Source organism: Pelobates fuscus, chromosome 4 (genome assembly GCF_036172605.1).
Source record: "Pelobates fuscus isolate aPelFus1 chromosome 4, aPelFus1.pri, whole genome shotgun sequence".
Lineage (NCBI taxonomy): Eukaryota > Metazoa > Chordata > Amphibia > Anura > Pelobatidae > Pelobates > Pelobates fuscus.
In genome coordinates this window covers 306361106-306381099 of record NC_086320.1, presented here as the reverse complement: position 1 = coordinate 306381099, position 19994 = coordinate 306361106, and the positions used below count along the sequence as shown (strand labels likewise).

Genomic DNA, 19994 nt, shown 5'->3' with positions numbered 1-19994 from the left:
AAAAAGGTTTTGATTCAAGAAGTAACCTGGTCAGATCATAACCCAGTAATTTTGATTTCAATATTTCACCAGATATTAAAATTAGGAATAGTTGGAGACTTAATGAATTCCTTCTGAGGGAGGCCCAAGACATAAATACCATAAAAGAATTAACAAACCGTTTTTTCGAGGAGAATAAAAATAAAGGAACTTCAGACGCCATAGTTTGGTGTACATATAAGGCTGTGTTGAGGGGACATTTTATTAAATTAGGTACAATTAAGAAAAAACAAAAAGAAGCTTCCCTGACAGAACTATATGTGTCTCTTTATAAATTAACAAATCTTAACAAAAATAATCCAAATACAGAGATAAGCGAGAAAATAGGAATAATAAAAACTAAAATCAATAAAATTCTACTTTTACAAACCTCAAAAAAACTCGAATATTTAAAAATAAAATGGTACTATAAAGGAAACGAGCAAATAAAATGCTCACAAACCGAGTTAAAGGTGCGAAATTAAATAAGTTAATACAAAAAATTATTACAGATGATGGTATCCAATTAACTCCTGAAAATATAGGTAAAGCATTTAATTCATTTTATCAAAAATTGTATAACTTACCTGATTACCCCTATAATCCTGAAACATATTTTCAAAATAAAACCCTAAAAAAATTATCAAGGGAACAATTGAATTCTATTAATGAACCCTTTTCAAAAACTGAAATAACAAATGCAATTGAGTCTTTAAAAAAAAATAAAACTCCGGGGCCGGACGGCTTTCCAAATATATTTTACCAACAGTTTCAGGATGTACTGGTAATACACCTTGAAGATCTTTTTAATAGTATAGTTCGAGAAAAAGATTTGCCCAACGAATTATTATACGCTAATATAATTCCCATACAAAAGCCAGATAAATCGACGGAATTGGTAGGGAATTATCGTCCTATATCCTTATTAAATTCCGATATAAAAATATATGCAAGTATTTTGGCAAAGAGACTACAAAGAGTCCTCCCGTCCATAATTCATGGAGACCAGGTTGGATTTATGAAGGATAGACAATTAAACAATAGTGTAAGGACAGTGATTGACATTTTGGAACACGTTCATGAATCAGGCACTCCATTGCTGGCCCTGTCATTGGACGCGGAGAAGGCCTTTGACAGGGTCAGATGGGACTTCCTTTGGGAGGCATTGACGGCTTTTGGTTTTGACGGTTGGATTCTGAGCGCTATTATGGCCTTGTATAGCTCCCCAATGGCAAGAACAATCGGCAGGGGTATAACTTCTGAGTGGTTTAACATAAGAAATGGGACAAGACAGGGGTGTCCCCTGTCCCCATTGCTATATTTGATATATATAGAACCCCTGATCTGTGACATCAGGTCTAATGAGAAAATAAAGGGAATAACAATAGGCCAAGAGGAATTTAAAACTTTACTTTATGCAGACGATGTGCTAATCACTATATCAGACCCTATAACATCAACAGATGAACTGTTAAGGGTGATTTATGAATTTGGGCACTATTCCAACTTTAAGTTAAATGTAGATAAGACAACTATTCTTGCCAAAAATATAAAGAAGGAAGAGAAAATACACATTAAAGCGAAATATAGTTTCGAATGGGCAAAAAAAATTATTATCTACCTAGGCATTAAGATTTCCAGTAATCCTTTTAGGATTTTGGAATACAACGTTTTACCTCTAATGATGCAAATTAATAAACAACTGAAGGACTTGAGAACAGCAGAGATATCATGGACAGGTAGAATTAACATCGTAAAGTCTTACCTGATTCCCAGATGGAGTTATATATTCCGTATGTTACCATTGAAAATGCCTAAACCATGGCTCATGATGATTCAATCTGCTTTAGATAAATATATATGGCTGGGGAAAAAACCCAGGGTTAATAAAAATTTTTTGAATTTAAAGCCTAAGTTGGGAGGGATGGGAGTCCCTGATATTACGGACATATATAAAGCTTGTTCATTGGCGCATTTTATTTCCTCTATGAAAGAGAGCTCTAGGGGAGAATCATGGGAAAAAATTGAGGCTAGGAAAGCGGCAGTTCCGGATTTGACGACTTTATTTTGGAGTATAGATAAGTATGAGAGAGATGATATGGGTTTAATTCTAGCTAATGTATTGGGTCAATGGAGAATCTGGAAAAAAAGACTCAAAATTGAAGATAAAATTATTATTGATTTACCCCTGCATGTATTGTCCAATAATATTGAGGATTTAAATCTAGATCCATGGTTAAGCAAAGGTATTAATAGAATAGACCAGCTATTCCAACAGCAACAAATTAGACCTTTTGAGGAGATTAAACAAGTTTTTTCGCTTTCCTATAGAGAAAGTTTTGCGTATTTAAGGATAAAACATTTCCTAATGAGACATAGAATAACTGAGATTCCTGAGGAATTACAAACTTTCCTAAATTTGATAAACACCAGACATAATAAAAATTTAGTTTCCAAAAGCTTAAAAATTTCTAGTAAATATAAGTCAATCCCTGAATTCCCAGCCCTAAAAGCATGGGAAAGAGACTTACAAATTACAATTACGAGAAATGAATGGCTTAAGGCCAATAAAGCAGTAATGAAAGCCTCGCACTGCCTAAAACGGAAAGTCATTATAAAGTTATCAATAGATGGCATTACGTTCCAGCTAAATTAACAAAAATATATCCAGGATCTCAATATCTCTGCTGGCGATGCGCCTCATTGAGAGCAGATTATGTTCATATATGGTGGTCATGCCCGATTATATCTCCATTATGGCAAAAGGTAGCGAAATTCTGCAGGGAAGCAATAGAGGTAGACCTTGATTATACTTGTAGTTCTATGATATTACATCTGGGTTGGCCTACAATTCCAAAGGATAAAAAAGAATTAATAATCCATATTCTCATAGAAACTAAAGCTACTCTTGCAAGATTCTGGAAAACTCCAGACTCCCCGACTTGGGAGCTGATAAAACAGCAGGTCTTGAATAATTGCAAAATGGAAATAGGGATATTAAGACAAGAACACTACTTTAATCCGCGAATTGAACAATGGCAGAAATGGACTATAAAACTAGATAGAAGAAATGAGTCTTAATTTACACTAGGATGTACATGCTATGGAACTGCGGTTGGGTGGTGAACCCTGAGCATTCACTTTCAAGATATCCGTGGTTATATGGAACCTGATTAGTAGATGGAATGACTGATGAGTGTTGCCTTTCAGGTTCTTAAGATTGACTCGGGACCAACCCTCGGCGAGAGTGTGTGTTTTTTTTTGTTTTTTTTTTCCTTTCCCTCTGTCTAGGTTTCGTTAATATAAGGCTAGGGTAGTTGGGAAATTCAGGGCAATGCAGAAATATATAAGGAAGGGACTTAAAACTAAGAGGAATGAGAAAAGGGGAATTGAGGGGAAAAGGGAGAAGAAGAAGTAGGAAGGAAAGAGAAAAGAAAAGGAAAGGGCCCTTAGAATTTATTACATATATTTAACTTCATCCTCTCTGGAATGAAAATTGCCAAATTATGATTGAACTGTAACAATATTTATACATACCCTATGTCATTTTATTCTTATTGTGTAAATGTTGAATGTTTAATTTATGCTTTCTTATCTGTTTGTAATAATGCATGTAAAAGAAAAGAAAAAAAGGGGAAAAAAGAAAGGGAAACTTTTCAAAAAAGATTATATATAAAAAAAATAATATCAGTGACAGATTTCCCATCATGCCTTTGAGGCCATAGTCTGGGGATGGCACACAGGAGTGGGGAGGTCCTGCTGAAACCCTGTCTAGCTGATGGTACAGTAGGGTTAAATAGCTATTTCCCCTTCTCACCCAGCATCCATGGCAGAAGGCCTTCTCTATCCTGCAAGCAGCTGAAGGAATTATCGTAGAGTGTGTGAAGATGATGAGCAGTCATAATCCTGCATGACCTACTGTATCTCCAACTGCTGAAGTCTCCACTCCACTGAGCAAGGGGTAGAATTAGAAGAGACACAGGGGAAGGAGGTTACACTAGAAATTAACAACTGGAGAATGGGGACATGAGAGTAGAACAAGTGATTGAAAGGGAAGATTAGTGGGCACACATGATGGATGACCAGGAGAAAAGAGGAAAATCATTGTGTAAAGCAGGTTGGAAGAGTTGTACTGGTATTTTTTTTTTAGTTGTGCTGTAAGTGCCTAGCTGCATTATAACAATCATTAACGTAAAATAACAATGCAAAACTTAAAATAAAAAAGGTTGCAGACAGCAAAGGCACAAATAGGTTTAAACTCGCTTGAATCTGAGCTAGTCTGGACATAGTTATTCTCATGTTAAATCTGATAAACTACCAGTGACATCTCTCCCCACAAACCCCCGTGTGAACAGGCTAGGGAACCGAGAGGAAAGCAGCAATGTCGGCAGACAGTCATGGGAATCCAGTTAGAGTAGAAAAACCTCTGGGGTTGCGAGCACTCAGCCCATAATGTCCTAGTCTCCATAGTGTCAGCCAATGCCTTTTAGGGGATGAGTGGGAGCCCCCTGTGCCGGTCTGTGCTGCCGTGATGTGAGTCGTAGTCCCCTCAGTCGAGCAGTGTGTGGCTTGGGTGTCTCAGCGGGGATCGGCATCTGTGTCAGCGAGTAAGCTGTGGCTCTGGTAGTGGATCTCTCCCGACTGTGTGTTTTCAGGCCGTAGCCGCAAAGGTGCTTCCAGTGGGACTCACTTGTGAAGGTGTCGCCTCTTGCCGGATCGGTCCGCAGGTACATTCTTTTTAGGGGGAGCGGTGTGGGCCGTTTCTGGGCCTCACTGCCAGTTTTGGCGCCATCCCCTATGGTCTCCGCCATCTTGACTGCTGCGCCTTGGTGTTGAATCAGGGCGGCCCTGCAGCTGCTCCCTGGGTGGTCGGGGCATGCGGGGGTGAGGACCGGGATCACCCCCCTGCTCCATAGGGGGGGAACGGGGCCATGTCCCCACACTTCTGGCCCTTGTCTGAGCACCGATGGGCAGGATAGTGGGGCAGCGGCCGTCTGCTCCACTCACCGCCGGAGTAGGCCTCGTTGGCGCCAGTGAGGATTCTTCCACCAGGGGACTGAAACCAGTCGGGCCAGCCTCACCCTGGGTCCGGTACTCTCCACCCGATGAGGTTCACCGTCGTTGGTCACCATTTTTATGCCAAAAAGTCAGATTTTCTTGCTCGTTTCGTTCGAAGTTTCAGGAGCTGGTCTGACATGCGACTATCTCGCTCGGCGGCCTGGCCCCGCCCTGTACTGGTATTTTAAGGAGGAGAGAAGAGGGGTTCAAGTGAGGTATAGGGACAAAGAGGAGAGGAACAAGTGAGGGATATGGGGGAATGAGACGAGGGAACAATTGGAGAAAGGGAGGATTATGGGGAGAATTACATAACTGAGGAAAGATGGAGAGGAACAAATATGAGGGGGTAATAAATGAATTTGAAGGGCATGATGAGATAAAGAGGGGCAAATGGGATTAGTTAATACTGTGCACAAACACACCTATACTTACGCACTAAATATCCCCACGTGCACACTAAAACTTTACACAAATAGGCTCCTGCATGCACACACTAGCCTTCTACACAAATACACCTGTCATTCACATGCACTCACTAACACTACACACAAATATGCTCTTACATACACATTGCCTTTCAGCCACCCAACCATACTCAGATCTGATCATATTCCCTATCCACCCAGTCAGATAGTCCCATTTTACCTCTGAGTCATATCTACTCACCCTGTCATATTCATACACTTACTCACATAACATATCACCTACCCCTATCCAATTTGCACTTATTGCCATCCAACCACCCACCTAGTCATATTCACCATACAGTCATAACCCATACTACTCACTTTCATCTATCCAATCACATACCCCAAACAACTCGCATTCATCTATCCAATCACATACCCCAAACTACTCACGTTCATCTATCCAATCACATACCCCAAACTACTCACATTCATCCATCCAATCACATTCCCCAAATTACTCACATTCATTCATCCAATCACATACCCCAAACTACTCACATTCATCTCTTTAATCACATGCCCAAAACTACTCACATTGATCCATCCAATCACATTCCCCAAACTACTCACATTCATCTCTCCAATCACATACCCCAAACTACTCACTTTCATCTATCCAAACACATACCCCGAACTACTCACTTTCATCTATCCAAACACATACCCCAAGCTACTCACATTCATCTATCCAATCACATACCCCAAATTAATCACATTCATCTCTTCAATCACATACCCCAAGCTACTCACATTGATCCATCCAATCACATACCCCAAACTACTCACATTCATCCAGCCAATCACATACCCCAAACTACTCACAGTCATCCATCCAATCACATACCCCAAACTACTCACATTCATCCAGCCAATCACATACCCCAAACTACTCACAGTCATCTATTCAATCACATACCCCAAACTACTCACATTCATCTATTCAATCACATACCCCAAATTAATCACATTCATCTCTTCAATCACATACCCCAAGCTACTCACATTGATCCATCCAATCACATACCCCAAACTACTCACATTCATCCAGCCAATCACATACCCCAAACTACTCACAGTCATCCATCCAATCACATACCCCAAACTACTCACATTCATCCAGCCAATCACATACCCCAAACTACTCACAGTCATCTATCCAATCACATACCCCAAACCACTCACATTCATCCAGCCAATCACATACCCCAAACTACTCACATTCATCTATCCAAACACATACCCCAAACTACTCGCATTCATCCATCCATTCACACACACAAGGCGTCATATTTATGACTGGCAGGGGCGCTTTGAGGAAGCTTAACATCTTATGTATAGCATAACTTTGAAAATGACCTTAAACACAAGCAGAAAATAGAATCTAGTCAATATGTCTGGCTAATAATCCATGAGAAAAATTAATCGTTGCTGTAATTGCAGATGTAGCACAGGGAATAAAAGCCCCAGTTGTGTGTCTGCATAATGTTTCACATAACCTTTTTGCAGCAAAAACATCAGACAAAGCCCAAAGCATATTAACAAATAATTTCACTATTCAAAGAAAATAAAGCATCTGCAAACATGAAAATACAATATTCCGTGTAATCTAAATGCTATTACTAAGTGGAAATAATTACTAAAATAGTTTAAAATGAACATGTTCTGAAACACTTGGGATTACTGCACATTTGTTCCACAAAAACCTTGTTAGGCATTATGCCTCTTATGTAACACTCCCCAAACCACATTAACTAATTTAAAAAATATACCAGTTTTCATGTTTGTATAATTCATATATGTACCATCCTGTTACAGGATATAACACATCAGAATTAAGGATTACTTAAAATGCAAACTTGTATTTTATGGACATTCTAAGCAATAATATCACTAAATCTTGTTCTAGGGTTAAAGGGACTCTCCAGTGTCAGGAATACAAACCGTAATACTCCCTCCCACCCCCCATCCCAGGTTGCTGAAGGGGTTTAAACCCCTTCAGTGACTTACCGGAGTCCAGCGCCAATGTCCCTCCGCGCTGGTCCAGGGTCCGCCCACGCTCTTTCCCCGCAACGTCATCCGGCAGGGGAGACCAAGTGTGCATGTGCGGCCGCCGGCGGGGTGAGACCTAATGCGCATGCGCGGCAATGCCACGCACGTGCATTAGACCTCCCCATAGGAAAGCATTGAAAAATGCTTTCAATGCTTCCCTATGGGGATTTTAGCGATGCTGGAGGTCCTCACATAGCGTGAGGATGTCCAGCGACGCTATAGCGCAGAAAATCTGTGCTAGAAACCCAAAGCGCCCTCTAGTGGCTGTCTAGTAGACAGCCGCTAGAGGAGGAGTTAACCCTGCAAGGTAATTATTGCAGTTTATGAAAACTACAATATTTACAGTTGCAGGGTTAAGGGTAGTGGGAGATGGCACCCAGACCACTCCAATGGGCATAAGTGGTCTGGGTGCCTGGAGTGTCCCTTTAATAGTACCTAGACCTAGAGTGTCCTGGTGACATATATAGCCTATGCAGTTTGGCCTAAAATGTGACTATTCATGTTGCCCGAAGACCACACTATCCTGAACCACATTGATCATTCTGGAATTAACATTTGTCATTATCAATGTAAATTTTACCCAACCTGGATGGCTTTGGTTGGCTGCTGTGGCCCTGGGTGGGTTTGTTCTGGGCTCTTTTCAAATCAGTATCGACCAGGTTGGACAAAGTTGAAATTGTTAATACAGCAGTGTTAAAACTGCATTATCAATGCAGCTGAGGATAGAGCAATCTATGGGTTCCAGGGAGAGTCCATATTTTAGTTTATTTTTTGAAAATCTGTTTATTTAGTGTTATTTCCAGATACTGTTTGAGACAACGAAAAAGAGTTTAAAAATCAAAAGCAAATACCAGCAGTAATTTTGCACAGTAGTTTGGTTATATCATAGTCGAAATATACATCATCCATTGTAAGAAAGTCATATGATTGGAGGGCTGATATCCACCCGTGGCGAAGTTGGGCCAGGATTTTTAGATATTAAAGTCATTGATTAAACTGACTGAATAGATTAAAGAGGCAATTGAAAAAAAAAAGGAAAAGTGAAGAAATAGTATACTAGAAAAGAAGTGGAAGCCATAGCCCGCTCCACAACGCTCCCTGATTATCCACCTCCCCTACGTATCTCCCAATCTTATGGTCTCCAGCTTCACAAAATTGGTTACCCCAAGGGGAGTCCCATGGGGTTGGTCCGCTGTGTGTAAATCGAACCTATGCTTGCCTCCCACCACCCTCTTCCATCACATTCTACCAGTGAGCTATGTATGCATCCCATGAATATGAATGTTCTGAGTATTTAGTGGCAGTGTCCTTCAGAGAAGCCATCATTATTCGGCTGCTCTAATCTCTTCTATCCACTCCAGCCAGCTCTATTTAGTGGGTGCTTCCAGTTTCTTCCAGAGGGCAGGTACAAGTGCTTTTTCAGCATTTAGCAAATGTGGTAAAGTGTATTTCTTTATATTTAGAAATATAGATATATTTAGAAATCGGTAGGGATGTGACATGAGGCAAAACATTTTTCTCTCAGTGAGGAGAGTCCAGATTTATGTCAAGTTGTTCCTAAACAGTAAACTGAAGAATAGCATTAACACCAGTGAATGTAGTGGTTGTATTGCTTAGAATCAGAATCCACTCTGACCCCTGCATCTTATTATTGTATATTGGTTTACGTCCTTCCAACATTCACGTTATGTTGCAACGTGGAAACATGATATAGGAGAAAACATAGAAGGAAACAAAATATACAATCAATAGGCAGCTCCACAGTGAAAAGCGCAACATACAAAGTCAATACAAATGCAGTCAAAGTTAAAAATGTATTACTTATTACTTTATAATTAAAAGTAATGATAAGGTAACAGGTAGTTGCCAAGTCTTCTAAAATATTGCCCAAAGACGTCCTCTAAAGTGCACAGAGAATAAAGCCAATGGATAGAAATTGCAACCCAAATGATAGATCGGAAGTCTTGGTAGGACAGCTGGTCTTAAAATGGGATGTATCAAATTGGCCTCATATTTTTTTGTTCTACAACTTGCAATCCACATAAAAGAACAGACATCAAGCAGAATGATATAAATGAGTCATGACGTTCTGTAGAGAGCAGTAGTACAGCTAACTGGAGAATTGTGCTGACTCAAACAGTCAAATGCATTTTCAGGCTTGGCATAAATATGTTGAAAGTGTCCAGCACTAAGCTGTGCATTGCTTGTAATTTGAATGATTATTTACCACCTTGTCATATTTTGTTAATCTCTGCTTCTGCTTTCAACGCATTATTCAACAGAAGCTGTACATGTTTTAAAACCCAAGTTATATTTGGAAATAATAACAAATACAAGAGACTACTCCTCTAATTGCCAATCTTTGGACATTTTTCATCAGACACACGTTGTGATGATAGGGAGAGGCATCATCTTGCATGATGCACAATACATGCCTAGGGCACCTTATTGCGCATTTGCAAGATTATTTATGGAGGTTATCACAATCTTGCAGCATAATTCATAGACTACATTTTGTAACCTTGAAGAGCTACAAAATTATATGAAGTGCTAGGAAAACTTTAAAGCAGAGCACATCTTCATTTGCTCCTCTGCAATTAAAATCTAAAATGCCCAGTTCTCTGTATGAATGTTCCTGTATAGTATATTAGGAGTCTGGTCCACAGTTCCCTCGGCAAGTATAGTAAAGGAACTGCCATTAAATGGCCGAGATTGATAACATCAATTAGAGTGCTGTCCAAGCACTGGTAAGAGAATGTACTGATGGGAACATTATCTGCTTGAGTGAGTTACTGAATACTGAGGATCGTGAATGCATATAATGAAGGATTTCGAAAAAGATTAATCTTTAATATTGTAAATATTGGCACCATTGCAAATGTTCCACAAAGATATTTCAAGGAAAGGAAACGCATGAATGGATGAAAACCTGTGACATCACCATGCAAGTATAAGTAGGTTATGAGATGTTTAACCTCTTTAATCTTAACACGTTAGTAATTGGGTTGATCCTTTGCAGAGATTACAGAGGAGGAGAAATATTTGAAAGAGAGGTGAGGTTAGAGTTTGGCTTCTATAATTACCCACGTAGGTTCTCGTTAGGATTTGGTGTTGAGATAATTTCACCATTATAAGGCCAAGTCCAGATCAGTGTTACAGGCTAACATCCACTTAAGTGAAGATATGAATATGTACAGGTAGAATAAAGGTACACCGCTTGTGACATTAGAAAGGTAATGCATTGCTTGAGTAAAAAAAGTTGTGAACATTGTTCTTCTACCAATGTCCTGCACAAACCATTGCATATAATCCTATTTCTGTATTGCAAAAACAACCTCTGGTACACAAATCATCATTCTACATTTGCTCTGGAGCTTGTTGTCCAGACCTTATTGCAAGTATGTCCTGTAATGTCATGTTAGGGCCATGTTAGGGCCAAAAACAGTTCCTTTATTCTGGATACCATTGTGTAAATGCAAGTAAGTGCAATTCCTATGACTTTTAATAGGTTTTTAGCATCCCCAATACTGCTGATGCTACTGTGTTGGGGTCCCACCTTGCCATGGTCATATCAGAAGACTTCCTCCCTTATCAACAGCTATATTGGTCCATACATTACTAACAATGGCCCAGTCAGCTTTTTTTTTTTTTTAAGGTTCTACGGGGAGAATAAATTAGGAAGCAAGTGAATAACAAGAGTATCTCAATTAGAATATACTGGATTATGTGATTACGTCAATAACATACACACATACAAAGAAAACCAGTAGATACAGACAGTGATTGGAAACTAGGCAGATTTACTTCTTTCTGTTTAATTAGAAACTTGACCTACATAATTCCTGGTACAGTTTCATTAGGAGGATTTGTTTCCCAGCTCCCTTGACAGCTTTTGGAACATTTATTGCCTCAAATTGTTAGTAATAAAATAATTTTCATTCCATGGTACATTACTGATCATTTAGGAAAATGCATAGGAATTACAAAGTGCCCAATATATGTTGATATTTTAAGGCAATTTTTTAAATGAAATTTATGCTATTTTATCTTTAAGCCATTGACATGTTTGGAACTGTTTAAAAACTCATGACAACCAAGCTACCTCATCAGACTTGGACTCTAAGTGGCATTGGCTAAATGACCTGTGTGGAATCATACCAAACCAAGTGTAGCCAGGGTATCAGCCAGCTTTACCTTGCTAGCATGTTATAACTTAGATTGCATTCACTTTTATTTTTATTTCCTTTGTTTATAACACCTCAAATCTATAACCATCAGTAGTATTTTCACACATGCTTGTTATATGCTTCCTGTAGGCTTATTTCTGGTTTAAGTCTAGCGCAATATGCAACCACTTATTCCCAGCCTAGCCAGACAAGAGATAGGATAGAATCAACCTAACATATACTACATTGTAAAGCCGTGTTCATACAATGATTGCACATGTCATGCTTCGTCTCTATGTCACTCCTCTGTTTACCCTTTCCTGACATGTGCACCTCGCTAACCCACTTAAACGAGAACCTAAACTATTGAAATACTGATGTCTCTAACATAAAAATTAGCCTGTTTAGCGAATGTCACAACTTGTATTGCAAATGTTCACCAATTCACCCTGATGTCGCTGTTGTGGCGCACCAAGGTTATTTGTTAATATTGTGCACAACAAAAATAAAGAATTAAAAAAAAAAAACTCATGACATACAAACATTTGTTTCTCTTTTTTTCAGAGATAATTAGTATTTTCTGTGAAAACTCTACAATTTAACACATTTATATATGTTTTTTTTTTAATTCTTATTGTTATATAAGGTCAAGGAAAACAAACATAGCATTTATTGATTATTGTTCTTGTTTGCCTAATTTGCTTCTCAAATTGAGATAAAAGTACATATCTTGATTTTTTTTAAATTGAAAGTACTAAAATAAGTATTTTTCTAAAATTATAGCATTTTTTTTTATTTCTTATAGATAACGGCCTACAATAGACGAACGTTTGAGACTGCAAGACATAACTTAATCTTAAATATAATGTCAGCAGAAGGTAAGATGCATTAGTAAAAAGTAGCTCTGTTCCCAAAAAACCAAATACAACTTCATGAAATGCTTATAAAGACTACTTTGGAAGTTCATTTACATTCCAAACATATCATAAGATAAAATAAAATAGGGACTACTTTTTCTTATGGTAAAATCCTACCTAGATGAAACATGGAGCTATCGCAGTCAAGATTTGTCACGTCAGCCAGCCATCGCTAGAGACACCATTGTGATAATATCCATGGAGTCCTCACAGGATCCTCCATAGACAAGATGGTGGCACCCAATGCGGACAGAATCAGGCAAATATAACTTACCATAGCTGCACCTACGGGCCACCACACCTCAAGTAGCGATGTCATTATCAGGAGTCTTTGCAAAATATGCAAAGACCCCAGAGGATGATAGAGCAGCTTTAACCCCTTGAACCCTTAAGGACACAGGACATGTGTGACATGTCATGATTCCCTTTTATTCCAGAAGTTTAGTCCTTAAGGGGTTAAATTGTATAGGGACACCCCACTGCCCAAACAAAATAAATAAAAAACACTGTTAGTAAATATACCCCAAATGAAAACTTGCATGCATTTATGTAATTTTTCATTGGGGATATACCTAAAATCCATTTGCAAAACCTGCAGTCCTCTTGTCTGCTGTCTTTGCAAGCTCTCCTCTGAGGCTGTCCAATCACACACTTCCCAATACAGCTCAATGAGAAGTCTTTGTAAGTCAGCTGCTCTGAGCAATTGCTGCCTCTTGAGGTCAGCTGCATTGAGTTAATCAAACCAGGAAGTAACATTACCAATTGTCTGCTTGAAAGCCAGGGGGTGATTACCAGGTTAATTTATAAAAGTGTCAATTTCTATTGAAATCTGCACTTTTTGCAAAATGAAAAAAGAGGACAGACTCTTCACACATAAAGCTTTTCAGCAAGCTAAAGTTGTTAAGAGGTCTGGAGTGACGCTTTAAATACACTTTGAATTGTCAATTTAGCGAGGAACCCTGTACGTGTAGTGTAGCGGACCACAGGTAATCCGATCGGTTAACTCGCGGGGTCCAATGTGACTGGACAGGTGGGGGGGGGAAGGTGGAGGGGCACATGTGGGTATGGCACTCAGTGACGGCGTTCCGTCACATGTAGAATGCTTGGTGCACACATTAAAATATTCAAAACACATTTGAAATCCTGATGTAGTTTCAGATTCCTAACCAGCCAGATATACACTTTCATAGCAAAGCTCCTTCACAATGCATGCATACAAATTAAACGTATATTGTTCCCTGTAACCTTTCATTATGTTATAAACGACACCTCAAATGTTCAGAATGGCTGGTGTGTGTGATCACATTTGTGGAGGCAGTGTCAGTAAGCAGTCCATGTTAAATTTTGTTGCAATACAGATTGTCACCCACCTACTGAACATGTACATCATAATGGTTAATCATTGTAATCAATTAAATCAATGTAAAACATAGTTTTTTTTTTGTAAAACAAAGTTTTTTAAATATATAATAGTTTTTTTTTGTTTTGTTTTTTCAAATAAAAAATTAGCAACAGGAAATTAAAAGATACAATATACTATTTCAATTTTGTTATTTGGGCAATTTACGCAGAAAATACATAGAAATAAAACAGCTAACTATAAAAAAATATTACATTACAATATTAAATTACATATAAAATTTTGATTTCACAGTGGGGATGTAACTCATTTTAATGATATATGCATTGTCCTATCTATGTCCAAAACCTATGTTGCGTAGTAAAATAAATATACTAATAATAACAATAAATATTAAATAATTGCAACACAAATCATACCATACAGACACTAGAGCACTTAATTGGAAAGGGGTCTTAGCATTCAGATAAGGGTCTCATGCTAGTATTTGTATATTTTGTGGGCATTAGGGTACTACGCCACCACCTGTGATTTTGTTACCCATCCCTGTACCGTGAACTCACTAGGTAGATGACTGCAGTTATGGTAGTCAGGGGCATGAAATTCCACACTGGAAAGTGTTTTGTAAAGGGGTGAAAAGGTCTAAAGAGCCCCTCAATTACTTATTAAATGTGCCCCTGGTGCATTACCAATACCGTAGATTATTAAGAACCTGTGTTTCAAATCTGGAGTCTTACGCTCCTCGAAGATACAGTGTGGTGGTAGGGTCTCTTAAAAAGTCCCCTTCATAATATACTGTCCTAATGGACATTAAGGTAAGTAATCATTGTGGATCTGGAAACGGGGGTAAAGTAGTGTTTTGCCCCACTTACTCATCAAACTTACTTTTTTTTCTCTCTTTCTTACAACTTCTCCTTATGTATTTTGGTGTTTTGAGAGTTTTTTTTTTGTTTTATTATTGATATGACTGTTTTCATTTGTGAGAAATAACCATTACAAATGCAGTTTCATCTTGACTGGCGATAGTCCTCTTGGATGGTCCAATCACTTGACATTGAAGTTGATAACCGATTTAGGTCAACATTATTTCTTATAATTCTGCAATTTTATGGCCTAAATTTTGTAGATCAACTGACATGATATGTAGTGAATAGGCATCTGGGTTTAACAGGATAATTGTACGCAATACCATCAGCAAAGTATAAATATATTGAAAATTAAGGAGGGAAGAATTTTCTTATTCTGAGACATGGATTTAATTACTAAACCAAGAATTTTGTAGAAATTACAATAAAGTTGCATTTTTAATCCAAAATGGCCATAGAAGAAATGGTCAACTAGCTATGTGTCTAAGTAAGCTAATTTGACATACAATTCGAATAATTCTCTTTCAAACCTCTTTGATTCCCAAATAAAATGTATCCATGGTGTATTTAAAAAGCCTGTAAGCAAAACTTAGAAGCTTTGTATAAATTATACACAGGCATCATACACTGTGGGAACTAGGGAAGGTTTTCCCAAGTAATTCTACTTGAGTGAAATTCTCTAACAGTGTTAATTTCAAGTGTGCTGAAAAGGAGACCTTAAAATAACAGTGCGTTGGTGTTTACATAAGAATCATGGGCTCTGAGACCATGGCATATGTTTGTTGACTTGTCTGCTTTCTTATGAACACATGTATTTTCATCCATAGGGAAATTTCGCCCTCTGCTGTCATTTAGAAGTAATAATAACGAACATCATATTATTTTTTAGTGTCATTCCATTACACATACATAGTATTTCACCTAATGCTCCGCTTAATGGAACACTATAGTCACCCAGTTCACTTCATCTCGATAAAGTGGTCTGAATGCAGCGGCCCTGTTATTTTAACAGAGCAATGTAAACCATTGCAGTTTTTTTTAAATCCACCTACAGTGGTTGTGGTTATATCCACCTCTAGTGGCTGTCAGTATGGCGGTCCAGAGTCTTGTGGTCTGCATCTTCCATGGGTGCAGACCACTTGTGCCCTTGTCTCTGTTTTTGCAAAAAGAGAAAAAAAGAGAAAAAAACAAACCACACTCCAATCACATGAAGATCAAGGGCCAGCACCAGCCCAAGGGACTAGATATGAGTGATAGAAAGAGGATCCAGGCACTCCAAGTATCTTTAATTGTATCTAGTTGGATAAGTGAGACACTGCTCTTTCTACCAATTGTCTCTGTTTTGGCACTTTTCCGGTGAGACAGAGCATTGTCATGGTAACCAGCGCCAATGCTCTGAATCCCTGAGAAGCGTTGGAACTTGAGTGGCCTCTGGTTACCATGACGATGCATAGTCTCACGGGGAAAAGTGATAGAAAAGAGGCTCCTGCACTGCCTCTGTCTCTGTTCTAGCACTTTATCGGTGAGACAGAGCATTGTTATGGTAACCTGTGACAATGCTCGCACTTTGTGAATGCAAATTACCTGTGGTGTCTGCACCCACTGGAGGTGCAAACCACAGGCTTCGTCGTGATTAAGAAAAGGGCCACCTCGAGATTGCTGACCCCTGTCCAGGAGTTAAAAATGTCCATTTCAAACCGTTGCAGCTCCCGCAGCTGAAAGACTGTTCCGTTGTATACACTAAAAAGACATATTTACAGTTTCAAATTTAGCAGGTATAGAATAATTCATATAGTGATAACCTTTGTTTTATTTGTCACTGATCTTTTGGGAAAAAAGAGGGAATAGAAACCCAAAGAGTTTGTAGACTGCGTTATCTCTGCTATTTGAATAGCAATTTTCACATAGATGTCAATACAAGAAATCCTGTTCCAATAGCAGAAATATACTTATCATGTGTATTGGGAACCTGCACTTTGCGGAAAAAATTACCCAAAGTGATTCACATTTATGGTGGGTGTGCATGGGCAAAATTATGTTAAAAATATCTTCTTTCTGTGTTGTGTATAACTGGATTATCCAGTGTGATAGCATGCAACATAATCATTCAATTATGGGTCATATGCTGTGCTGTAGAAGAGGCCGCTCAAGTCAAGTCAAACAATGAAACTCAGACCAACAAAAAATCAACAGTTTCCCAGCGTAGTAAAAATGGTATATACACTGTTATCCCAGCTTGTAATATATCCAGTATTTTTTTACTTGTTTTTAAAGTAGATAAACCATGTCCTAATAACAATGTGGTTTGATTATTATTTGAACAGATTTCCCACTGCCATATCAAGCTGAATTTTTCATAAAAAATATGAACGTAGAAGAAATGCTGGCCAGCGAAATACTGGGAGATTTCCTCGGGGCCGTCAAAAATGTCTGGCAGCCGGAACGTCTGAATGCTATTAACATAACCTCAGCATTAGATCGAGGAGGAAGAGTTCCACTTCCAATCAATGATATGAAAGAGGGGTAAGTACAGGGCAGAGGCACAATTTAAACCTATTTTGGGAACAGAGACTTTTGCCAAAATAGTATACCTTAGTTGGGTGTTTCCAGAAATAGCCACTGTCGACATGTCAATGCAGCTTCAGACCTGACACTCCCAAAAGTACAGATTATGTTAATAAGTTAGCAATTTAAGACTGCGTTCAATTGGAATACTTATAAAATAAAACAAAGTTATATTTGAAGGGAAAGAAGACAGGGCTTATTTTTTTTCTTTGTTATTGTTTCCCAGAGGAGGAAAGTATCCAAGGAGGTGCAGATGTCTTTAACATAAAGTAAATCATATAATTAACATACACCCATAAAGTCACTGCATAGTAATTAATGTCCTGAAAATAATGAATCCCAGGCCAACAGAATTTTTAGTGTGCCAAACAAATGCATTGTGCCAAATATCTCCACTTCAATAAAGATTTGTTTATCTCTCCATCCTATTTTTTTGGCTACACGTGAAATAGTCATAAAAAAGATCTAAAAAAACGCTTGTGTTGCGAGAGTCATAAAGCTTGTGTGCAACAAAAAATAAAGACTAGTTTAACACATTTTGTTCCTGTTTGTACACTCTTGCCGTGGCAAAATGCATTACATTAATCTTTATTTTTTGTTGTTGGCCACTGACTTTTTTCGGAACTACATTTCCCATGATGCTTTTGGTGCAAATGTTTATGAATTATGTTTAATATAATACAAAGCCTAGATTGTTGACCATCGCTGCAAATGTAGTCCACAAACATATGCTCTACGACGGTTATTGGCTCGATGTTGACACTCAAGAACAGGGTCTGAGAATCTGGCTCACATTAATCATGTATCTTCCAGTTATTAGTAGAATTTATCATGATTTTGAACTAACAGGGTTATCTACCAAAGTGAGAATTCAAAGTGAATTTCAAATGTAAGGTCAAAATAGTAAAAAATTCTCCAAGGCAGCTATGATTCAAGTTTGGCTTCTCTGACCTTAAATTTGAAAATTCACCTGGAATTCTCACTTTCTTAACCCATTAAGGACACAACTTCTGGAATAAAAGGGAATCATGACTGAATATTTCCGTCATGTGTTCTTAAGGGGTTAAATAACACGATAACTCATTACATTGTAGCTGGGCTTAAAGGGACACTCCAGGCACCCAGACCACTTCTGCTCATTGGAGTGGTCTGGGTGCCAACTCCCACTACCCTTAACCCTGCAACTGTAATTATTGCAGTTTTTCATAAACTGCAATATTTACATTGCAGGGTTAACTCCACCTCTAGTGGCTGTCTATTAGACAGCCACTAGAGGTCACTTCCTTGTTTCTAGCACAGGTTTCCTGTGCTAGAGCGTCGCTGGACGTCCTCACGCTGTGTGAGGACCTCCAGCGTCGCTCTATTCCCCATAGGAAAGCATTGAAATGATTTTTCAATGCTTTCCTATGGGGAGACGTAATGCGCATGCGCGGCATTTCCGCGCATGCGCATTAGGTCTCCTCGGCCGGTGAGTGAGATTAGTCTCGCCCACCGGCCGACATAATCACTAGGAGGAGCGTCGCGGAGGCGGAGACAGCGGCGAGGGACATCACCGCTGTCCCAGGTAAGTGACTGAAGGGGTTTTCACCCCTTCAGTAACCGGGGATTGGTGGGTGGGAGGGAGAGGGACCCTCCAGTGCCAGAAAAACGGATCGTTTTTCTGGCACTGGAGTTTCCCTTTAACGCAATGCCTGTAAATGGTGAACCTGAAACAAATGGGGGATACAGATCGAAGTCAAGGGATACAGAAAAAAACACAGGAGCCAGAATGGCTGCCAAGTCAGATATGATAAAAAAAATGAATATAAGGAATAAAAGCCAGAAACAAAATGTCACAAGAATGAAATAGAAGTCATGTCGTGTGCGTACATCCTAGTATTTTATTTTTATGTGTGTAGGTTTAGATTATTTATAGCAAATATACCATGTAACAACATGATTTTGAAGCATTTTGGACCATGGGACATTGTTAAAATATGTAATTGTGGTTTTAGGGTTTTTGTATAACCAAGTGAAGCAGCTCTGCCATGTAATTGTTATAATATTAATGATATACTTTACCAAAATATTTCTAAATATGTTTTTTATTTTTTTATTTTACAGGAACACTCTAGTGTCAGGAAAACAAACATGTATTTCTGACCCTATAGTGTTAAAAACACCATCTAGCCCCCCTCTTACCTCCTAAATATAGTAAAATCTTACCTTTATTCCAGTTTGCTGGTGCTGGTCCTGCCCCTGATCTGCCTGCTTGGCTGACATAATCAAAAGTGGTAATATGGACCAATCACAATGCTTACATATACAGGGTGACCAGACCCCGGTTTTCGCCCGTTTGTTTTGCAGAGGGAGGTTGGGAGGGAAGGGGCTAGGAGGCAGAAGTCTCCACCCACAAGCAGCACTGCAGTGTACTCGCGGGAGGAGAGAGTAGTCAGCCCATGAGGAAAGGAGCTGGCTCTGCAAAACCGGGACATTTATGCATCCTGAAAAAGATTCTCGGGGGGACACCGGAACAAATAGGCGAA

At 38.8% G+C, this 19994-nt stretch overlaps 1 protein-coding gene across 6 annotated transcripts in view; it reads left to right on the top strand.

Annotated features, from left to right (window-relative positions):
- SGCE (sarcoglycan epsilon) overlaps window positions 1-19994 on the top strand; it is a 108042-nt gene that overhangs the window by 50427 nt on the left and 37621 nt on the right. For all 6 annotated transcript variants that reach the window (XM_063452268.1, XM_063452271.1, XM_063452269.1 and 3 more), the window contains 2 exons: window positions 12567-12639; window positions 17229-17427. In XM_063452268.1, the coding sequence (XP_063308338.1) occupies window positions 12567-12639; window positions 17229-17427 (272 nt within the window). The remainder of the gene's footprint in view (window positions 1-12566; window positions 12640-17228; window positions 17428-19994) is intronic.